Here is a 10,522-nt window from a genome sequence, read left to right as displayed (position 1 = left end):
AAGAAGAACGCTTTCTAAAGGCAGAGATCTAGATTCTGATCCCATCCATCACTCTTCATCTGGGAGCTTTGGGCAAATCGCTTAATCCCTTTTAAACTTATTTCCCACATCCCTAAACCAGGTGGTTGAGTGAAAATAATGCAAACTTTTCTTCCAATGAAAAAAATACTTCAGATGTTAACACTGACCCATCAAAGAAACCACACAGGGAAACCTAAACTTAGGTCCCCATTTACTACCCGCAACTCTACAGACATAAAAAGTAACATTTATAACAGGTGTCATTACTCAGAAAACATATGTCTCATTTCAAATACGATTAGAAAGTTGGTATTTAACAAATGTGAATTAATCGCTAATATATAAAACACAGAACACCAAGACTGTTTTTAAAAAGAATTGTTTATTTACTGAACCTGGGGCAGATTAGATACACAACCAATTTTAAATTTACATCTTTTAACTCAATTTTGAAGTGTTTTCACACACACACACACAAATTGGCATGCAACAGTTGTCCTAAGGTAAAACACAGTCACCTTAAACTGCTGCAAGTATTTTCACCCAAGGTTGAAAAATTGTTTATCCTGAACATGAAAACCGGTAACAAATTTAAATTAATTATATAAAACTCGTTACTTGTAGTTTTCCCCTTGCAAAGATCCAAAAAAAATGTACAAGTAACTAATATACATCAGTCACAACATAATCCTGGATCATCCCTACACCAAAACCAGATGCTCCTTTAATTTTAAACCCATCATCAGAGACCAAGAGAAAGTCATTTCGTTTTATACAAAACAAAATTCACATGTGCCAAAAAAGAAAGACCCAAGAAAAACAAAAACAAAAACCCTAGTACTGACAGTGATGTTCAGTACCCTAATTAAACAGTGGCCAAAATGCCGCTGATCAAAAATAAAATAGTGGCTGTATATCACTGCAAAGAACTCCAAGAGGCTTTAACCCTTTGGCATCAGAAATCCAGATTTTTCCAATTACATGAATGTATACCTCCTACGTGCCAAGAATAGAGAAAGTGGATGTGCCAGCAGAGAAAAGAAAAGAACTACCATTCACTGAAACACCCAGAGAACTGGCTTTAATAGAGACTTCTTACAAGGTTAGGCAGAAACCAAAAATGGTTATTAGCTGCTTGTGTCAACAATTTTAAGTGGAGGTGATTGAGTTCTAAGGTTCAAAGTAAAACTTTTAAGGGGAAAAAGGCTGTTGGCTTAAGTCTTATCCTTAAAGCAAAAACAAGATAGACAAAGTATAAAAGGTACCAACCTGGTAGCATCCTCTAGTCACAGAGCTCTGCTATTAGGCTGGATAGAAAAGGTCAAGATTCAGATCATTGTTTCTCATAAGGACTCAACAAAGTGAATCTTTAATGACTTGAGGGATCCCAAGAATGCAGTCGTTTTAGTAAAGTACTATCAGTAAAGTACTATCCTGAACACACTGCATTTTATTATGAAAACAAAGGGAAAGAAGATATAATAAGGACTACACACCTATATTCCACTTACAGTGTTTGAGTTCTGGAAGGACCTGTATAATGGAGGCAGAATTCAAATATGAAATTATGCCAATCAAATGTCAAATTTTCACTATAGCTTTCCTAAAAAAGTGTTTTCCCCCAATAGCTATTAATCACAAAGAAACATAAGCTGTGAATGTACAGTTCAGAAAACAAAAACGTAGAAACTAATGACATTATTATGACCAAGATGTCTGGTAAACAGTGAATTATGAGTTTGGGATCATCAGGAAAAGGCTTTTTAAACAACCCTCCGGACTTCAAAAAATCTCTTCAGGTAGTAGATCTGTCCCAATGTCATGGCAACTAGAACAAGAGCTTCAAAGAAGGACCAAAGGACCACTCTGCTGTTTGTGTTGTCATTGACTGTTGAGAACAAACAAACAAACAAAATTTAACAACAACAAAAGCATAGGCATCGTAAAATATCCGCTAGTCTGAACTCCATGTGAGAGAATACTTCACACCACATTCACAGTACTCTAAGTGCCTTTGTCTTTTGTCCCCAAGCAACTTAACATACTTAGAAGCAGAGAATTTTAGATTTAAATGAGACCTTAAAGATTCATGGAATATAGTCAAGCCCAATCTGACTATGGGCTTGGGAACAGAGGAAGTGACGTGACCAAGTCACGCTCTAAGGTTAAAACCCAATCCAGCCTTCCTTCTCCCTCATATTGGAAAGTCCCTATATTACCAATCAGAAAATTGACTGTAAAAAAAAAAAAAAATCAAGAGATAATTTCAAGACCATAGTTAACCAAAAAGCACCACCTACCAAGTCAAAATGTGTCAGTCTTTTTCTTTAAACATGTATTCAATAAATATTTATTGAGCACCCACTATGTACACTACTTGGCATTTGTTCTAGATGGTGAGGTTTCTCAGTTTCATGGACCAATACTGGCAGCTACTACTAGACAAACTTGAACTAGACTCATGATTTACCCCATTTTTAAGCCAAGAATTTGATCATTAAAGGAACAGCCATGATTATATTAATTTATTCCACTCAATTTATATCACATTCTTTCAAGTTCCTGATCAAATTCCTTAACTTTTAAAAATTACTGCACAGTTTCTGATTTTTCTGCAAATGGCCAATACTAAAAACAATAATTAGCAATACAGTAATACAGATCAATGTGACTGTCATATTTTTAGATGTACGTATACCATTTATAACAAAATAAGCTAGGATTGCAATAACTACTGGATTGATGATCACTCAAAAAGAAGTGAAAAGCAACTAAATATTTCCAGAAAGATAACTTATAGTTACCCAAGAAAAAAAAAAGTGACTTTTTTTTCCAGAGTAAGAATAGACATATGGCCAAGAACATTAATTAGAACTCTAAAAACCACCAACACTGAAATTTTAGTGCTAATTCCACAGTATGAAGTTTATTTCTGCTGCAAACTTAGTAACCAAGTTCTAGCATAACTGAATGGCTAGCATCTTAAGATTTTGTCTATAAGGGGAATGGTTGCATAATTACTTTAAAATATTAAGCAACCATATAAAAAGTATTTCTCTCTCCCTTCACTTACATAAAAATGCATTCTTAAGCTTAACTAGAACACCCTGAAGCATAATAACACAGAAAAGTAACCATCTAGGAAAATGTGTGTATATAAGACACTGTTCTCATGCCATTCACATATTCGCCTGATCTAGAAGCAACACAGTACTATTATAACACTGCAGTGTAAGAAAAAAGTCTCATTATAGCCATCTCTGCAGAGCGAGTGTTATAGGAAAATATGTGGGAACTACTTGATTTGCAAAATTAAACTGAACATCTAAAATTCTCTTTTGTTTGTGAAACAAATACAGGAGTATCTCCATTCAAACTGAGGACGAGAGAATAAGGTTGGATGCCCCCACAGACTGGAAGACGGGTGGTTCCTCTGGCTGCTGTGTTCCCAAGAACCTCTTAAAGCCACCTGGCCTGAACTAGTTAAACTAAAAGCAGTGAAAGCTCTGAGCCCTCACACTTTGTTCACTGCCCTTCTCATCCCAGAACGGGCTGGCTCCCACCTGGGAGCAAAATAACCAACAGGTGAGGGAGAGAAGGTGGGGATCTGGAGGGTGAGGAGATTAAGAACACAGGCCAGGAAAAGGAATCATGGTGGAAGAGGCCAGAGCGTATGCATACAAATCTTGGTCCATCTCAGGCCCCGCTCCACCCCAAAAAGGTAAGAACAGAGGCACTTCACCAGTCTGTTATATTAGTTATCGTTCTCCCAAGAAGAGGTAAACTCTGTGCTCTAGGTCCTAAAGGCGCCTTTCCACCAGCAGCCAGAATAGATTTAAGACAGTGGGAAGAACAGAACCCACATCTTGAAGAAATTCAACCTGTTCTCATCTGAGTCACTCTTCTCTCCACTCTCTACCCAACCTTCAAAACCAAGACTCCAGACATAAGCCACTTTGCATTTACAGCCGAGCTTGCTCCCAGTGAGGTCTATCCCCAAGGATGACCTGGAGGATGAAGATACTGAACGGGTGTGAGCCAGGATCTAAAATATGGTCATCTGGTCTGTGGATCAATATGGTATCTCTTAATTTTAAGTGCAAAAGCATCATAATTAATGCTATATCATGGGCAAAAATAGGCTTTTGCAACCTAAGACGGGATTCCAATTATCAATGTTTCTGAAGACAAACACATTCTCAATTCTCAGTTTACAAACTTGGCAGCCCAAACTGATCTTCACCTGGTGAGCACCTCTATTCATGTTTTAATGCTTTCTATTTTAACTAGACTAAACCTTAGGTTTTAGAAAAACAGCTAAGCCTCAGCATACAATATTGATCACACTGGCACGAAAGTTTCAGATATGTGATTTAAAACCCACGTAATACCCATTTTACAATGTTTTTCCTTCCTGCTTTACAAAAAACCATTAGCTCACTCCCTGGATGACCATACATTTTTTTAAACTCTTAAAGCTTGTGCTGAATCTTAACAGCACTGTTTGGTTTAGAATGAATGTCCCAATAATAAACTAGTCTAGTACAAAGCTCTACAAACATATATATATACTCAAAAAATATCTTTGCATAGGTGCTTTTTTAAGTCAATATTTTAGTATGTTTATATTTGCAAAATTTCCAAAGGAGGAAAACACAAGCAAGCTGTTGGGTAATTCACCATCACCAACACATGGCCCCTGGACACTGCTGCAAAGTCAAAGCATTAACTTACTTGCTCTGTGTATTCTCTCCCGAACTTCCATGTATTCCTGTTCATGCTTTACAGCTGTCATCGCCACTGCGAGCTCATTAATCATTTCTTCTAGCTTGTTCTGGTGAGCTACAAAAGGATTTGAAAACAGATTAGCACATATTTGGCAATCTCTTTTTGAAAAATACTTATAAAGCGTTAAAAAAAAAAAATCCTCCAGAGAAGGCATACAAAAGCAGCTATTTTTAAAAAACGACTCAGACATCATTTTGGACCACTGATGACAATTTAATTCTCGAAGCATTTTTTAAAGTGCATTCCCAGTAGAGAGACCTTTTTCAGAGTAGGAAACATACTATACAACGTTTACTAACTAAAGGAACACAACCCTAAGAAATGTCTTCTAAGGAACTCCTAAGTGAAGTTCACTAGACTCACTGCTAACCACAGTGGAGAAAAAAAAAGACTGGGGGGGCAGGGGTGCCACAAAATATAAAATAAACAAAACCCTAATAATAACACCCTAATAATAATCCTATAAATAACAATATTTAAACTAAATCAAAATCTACTCTTAAAAATCATACAACTCTAATGTTAACTTAGGAGCAGTATCAAAACTGACTTTTAATCTTTCAGAAGCTAAGCAGAGAAAAACATGAAGACATTCTAAGGAAAACCACACCATCTCAACATTCTTCTATTACAGTCAAAGCAATAATTTCACCGTAGTGGGAAACAGCAGGCACTGCAAGAAAACAAACAAGCTCTCAGCTGCTCAAGGGGTAAAACCAGGTATTCTCTTCAGCAAGGTAAGCTAATGGTTCCGAAGACTAAATGTGTGCTTCTAGACAGCGCTGTATGATGACAATGAGCAAACAGGCAGGAAAAAATATACCACAAGGAGAGACTGCCACCAGAGGGGTCTCTCCATGACTGCCCAAGAGTAGGTAGGCCTCATCTGGAATTCCAAATTGCCTCAGATAATCCTAAATTTCTTAAGAGAGGCCAAGAGCCTCTACCATTTTAAGGTAGTTGGGCGGGAATCACAAATGATCCCTCACTAGCTTCATGTCAGAAGCCCATGCACTAGATGGAACCTTTAGAGCAGGGTTTCTCAGGAGAAGCACTGTGAACATTTTGGATCACATAATTCTTTGTGGTGGGAAGCTGTCCAATGCATTGTACAACCACCAACCCAGCCACGAGAATCAAAAATGTTTCCAGATACTGCCAAATGTCCCCTGGGAGGCAAAAATCGTCCTAACCTGAGAACCACTGCTTTAGAGGAAAGCTTGATTTTATAGCTGCCATTAACTGATATTAACAAGCAAAAGCGAGAATTTTAAATATCGTGTTAAAGGATTATTTAAGAAAAATATTCACATTCATCAGCCAACATTTTCCAATTATTTAGAAAGGACTAATTTCCAGAAAATAAACAAAGTCAAAGCCCTTCAAAACTCCTAACTCTCCTTGAGAACTAGCCAAGTCCTGAACTGCAAATGGCCCTGAAAAGCAAGCACAGAAATTTCTTAGTAGTATGATTTTCTAAAGTTTATAATTTCAAAACCTAAAAGCAGTTCACCTTCTTTATATAAATACTCTACTAAGTGCCCACTATCTAGGGCAAATGATGTCACATTAATACTATAAAATGCGTTAAACTACTAGTTTCCAAAAATCCTGAAACATACTGTGAAAAAAAAAAAATCTTTATGTGCTGACCCTTGGTAAGCAATTTATCCAGACAAATCAATTTAGCGTTCACTGCTGGTGAGCTGAGGAATAAAAATTAATCAAAATGCAACACATATCTGACAAAGTTTTTGTCACCTTATCTAGACATGCCTCCTAGAACCACATTGCACATCTAACCAAGTTTCAAATGACCTAACCTCTATCTCCTGTAACCAAATAAAAACCACCAAAAAACAATCACACTAAAACTCTAAATTAGTTACAGGTTTGTTTGTTTGTTTTTTTTAACAAAGAGAAAAAACACTCTCATGCTAACAAACTGAGGTTAGAAAGAAGGAAAGCAGAAATTAGACAGTAGCCAACGAAAATATGCAGAAAGACAGGATGCTGTCAAGAAACAATCCACATACCATCCCAGGTATCTCCACCACCTGAAGAAGAGCGTAAGATATAAACACACACATACAAAAACAGAGTTTAGCTAAACTAGTCATGTATACAAATGAACTAAAGATGCATAAACCAGAATAAGCAAATTAACAGAACAAACCTAAGACACATGTAACCTACATGCTTACAAGAGCACAAAGTAACTAACAAGAGCTGCCAGAAATGGCAACTGTAAGGAACCAAAATATAAATATGAACTTCCAGTAACTTCTTTTTGTTAATTAGGAGATTTAGATAAATAAAAAGTATACTTCACAAAAGGTTTTTGGTTGTAAAGACAGTCAGTGAACCTAAAATATCAAAATAAATACTCCACTCAGGTGGATAAAATGTACGTTTAGAATGTGATATAAATCTTCTGAATGTTCATCTCACCTTCTGTTTCCATGTCTTGTCCTTTGGGGGCCTCCCCAATATCAATGGTGAACATCACTATCTTTGGAGTCATGGTGGACATCCTATTGCTAAAACAAAACTTATATGTTCCATCCATGTGAGCAGCAAATGTGTATTTCCCACTGGACTCCCGGTCTCCTTTATAAATTCCTTTATTATCAGGCCCTGTAATCTGGAGGCAGAGAGAAATGCATGAGATAACTTAAAAGATTTAAAATCATAAGTGATGTCTACTGGCAATAAAACATTCACGAAGAAAATGTAGCCGGTGCTTGGCTCCCCTTCGGTTAGTGACAGTAACCTCTTGGGGCTGCACTTCTCCCATCTAAGAAACAAGGCTCTCTGAACACATTTCAACTCTGACTACATTTGTCCAACTTAAATGTAAACCCCTCAGAAACACACCTTACACTTGTCTTTAAGTGGCCCAATACCACCAACCAACATACAAATATGTAGCTGTTAATATCAAAACAAGAATAAAAGAAATCTTTTTAAAACTAAGAATTCTGAGCAAGCTACACACCTCTAGGTTTTCCTGACTGAGTACTGCCAACTGGTAAAGGAATCTGCTTTATCTGAGATGCCTGAAGGCTTAAAGGAAAGGACTAGGTTGAAAATTCAGAGACCCATGTTCTCATCCCAGTGTGTTACAAATCAGCTGTTAAGCCTTGCCCAACTCAGTTCCTCTAACGAAGCCCGTGCCACCTGTAAAACCTGCAGACTGGAATAGCTGCTGTCTTAAAATCTTAGCTAATTGTAAGTCATTCCCTCCATTATCTCCTTATTTCTGGACTTCACTTGTTTTGCGTAATTTACGTCTGGCTCTGCTGATTCTCAGATGGAAAATGGAAAATCCTTACACCCAATTAATCATGCTAACAGGTGAATTTAAATATTAATCACATCTGGTTTCCTAAAAAAACTTAGAGGTGAGTCATTCTTTTGGCTTAAAAAAAGATACAGGAGAAAAATTAGGGACTGCTGATTTCTTAAAATAATTTTCCGTTTTCTCCAGTTACTTCACTGCAATCACTTCTAAAATGCATGACCTAACTCCACTCTCCTAGTTAGAGACGGCTAAACGAGATATCCGGAGGCTTGTGCAAGAACGGGTTAACTGGCATCGTTTCTACCAAGAATAAAGGGAAACTCAACGCGAACGTCTGCCTTGCACTCCTCCATAGCTTCCGATTTACTTTTTCAAAAGTTTCCACGCCGCGTCCCAACTTTAATTCGCGCTACGAAGGGAAGCGGCTGCTGACCGGATCGAGACCTGCCACCAACTAAACGAGACTGTGAAGCGCCTCCTGGGCCCGGAGCTGACACGCGGCGCCTGATCGACAAAGCTCGGCGAGAGATTCCAAGGAGAACCCGCCGTTCAAGCTGAGAATCCAAAGCAACCAAGAGACGGCTCCGTATCCCGAGCGGAGCGCGGAGTCCGGGCGGGCGCGGGGAAAAGGGCCCTTAGGGGGTCGCCGGCTGGCGCCTCGGGCCCCTCCCAGGACTCGGACAGCGGCCCTCGTGTCCCGCTCCCCCAGCGAGCCCCGTGCGGGCCCCGGGTACCGCCAACCCCCGAGCGGCCGCGCGACCCCGCCTCGGCCGCGGGCAGAGCGCCCGCACCTCCACGTCGATGTCCAGGAAGCCGCCCTCGGCCACCTCGAAGATGAGGCCCATCTTGGTGCCCGAGGTGACCCGCTCGAAGAAACACTCCTCGGCATGCGCGTCGATGCTAACGAAGTAGCCCGAGGCCGTGGCCAGGAGGGCGGCCAGGAGCACCAGCAGCTCAGCGAGCGTCACCATGGTGGGACTGGGGCCGAAGCCAGGACCGGGATTACGGCCTCCAGAGCCGCCGCCACCGCTGCCTTCTCAGCCGCCACCGCCTCAGCTCCGCCCCTTCCGGCTGCGCCACCCGAGGGGGCTGATGCGGGCACCGCGGATTGGCGGGCGCTGGTAGCTGCCACGTAACGGACGCACGGCGGCCGCCGAGGGACAAGGTGGCTCCGCGCGGCCCGAGCTTGGACGGTGGCTCCGAAGGACCAGAAACCGTCGTCCCTATCCCTAGCCCCGTTCGCGTACAACCTAAATTTCCGTGGACCGCACTAGAAAGCGGGAGTATAGGGAAGCCTCCTCCGTCTCGTGCAAGACCTTCTTAGGGTTATCCGTAAAGACGGCGAAAGATTTGGAGGCAGCAAGAGGAGTGGAGGGAGGAGATGGGGTGAAGCGAAGAGCTTTGAGATTTTATGTTAGCTTCTCCTCACCAGGCAAAAACCAACGGAGGAAGGATGGGAACGGGTATAGACTGGGAAGGGGCACGAGGGGACCTCCTGCGATGTTGGAAATGTTTTGTATCACCTAAATGATGGGTACATGAGTGTTTACATATGCTTTTTTAAAAACTCCAGAAGCTGTATACTTAAGAGTAATGCTCTGTATTTTACTGTATATATATAATACAACTACAAAAAACACAAAACTTTACCTCTTCTAAATCCTCCCAAAAAACAGTTTGGAGGTTCCTTAAAAAACTACAAATGGAACTACCATATGACCCAGCAATCCCACTACTGGGCATATACCCAGAGAAAACCATAATCCAAAAAGAAGCATGTACCATAATATTCACTGCAGCACTACTTACAATAGCCAGGGCATGGAAGCAACCTAAATGCCCATCAACAGATAAATCGATAAAGAAGATGTGGCATATATATACAATGGAATATTACTCAGCCATATAAAGGAATGAAATTGAGATACTTGTAGTGAGGTGGATGGACCTCGAGTCTGTCATATAGAGCGAAGTAAGCCAGAAAGAGAAAAACAAATATTGTATGCGAACTCATATATATGGAATCTAAAAAAATGGTACTGATGAACCCAGTGACAGAGCAAGAATAAAGATGCAGATGTAGAGAACAGACCTGAGGACATGGCGGGGGGCAGGGGGAGGGCAGCAAAGGGGAAACTGGGACGAAGTGAGAGAGTAACACTGACATACACACTACCAAATTAAAACAGATAGCTAGTGGGAAGTTGCTGCATAACACAGGGAGATCAACTCGATGATGGGTGATGACTTAAAGGGCCAGGACAGGGAGGGTGGGAGGGAGTCGTGGAAGGGATATGGGGATATATGTAAAAATATAGCTGATTCACTTTAGTGTACCTCAAACACTGGCACAACAGTTAAATCAATTATATTCCAATAAAGAGCTTTAAAAAAAAATCCTCCAAAATT

General features: G+C 40.3%; 1 protein-coding gene across 1 annotated transcript; it reads right to left on the bottom strand.

Moving 5' to 3' along the window:
• Nucleotides 1–382: 382 nt before the first annotated feature.
• Nucleotides 383–9,183, bottom strand: TMED2 (transmembrane p24 trafficking protein 2). The gene is made up of 4 exons (XM_057746527.1): nucleotides 8,905–9,183; nucleotides 7,261–7,453; nucleotides 4,756–4,863; nucleotides 383–1,909 (listed from the first exon to the last, which is right to left on the bottom strand). Exons 1-4 carry the CDS (start codon nucleotides 9,082–9,084, stop codon nucleotides 1,785–1,787), a joined length of 606 nt encoding a protein of 201 aa, XP_057602510.1. The 5' UTR covers nucleotides 9,085–9,183; the 3' UTR covers nucleotides 383–1,784.
• Between the last annotated feature and the right edge of the window lie 1,339 nt (nucleotides 9,184–10,522).

The sequence above is a fragment of the Hippopotamus amphibius genome, chromosome 8 (assembly GCF_030028045.1).
Source record: "Hippopotamus amphibius kiboko isolate mHipAmp2 chromosome 8, mHipAmp2.hap2, whole genome shotgun sequence".
Lineage (NCBI taxonomy): Eukaryota > Metazoa > Chordata > Mammalia > Artiodactyla > Hippopotamidae > Hippopotamus > Hippopotamus amphibius.
The sequence above is the reverse complement of the archived record's forward strand: the minus strand, read 5'-3'. Positions and strand labels throughout refer to the sequence as shown.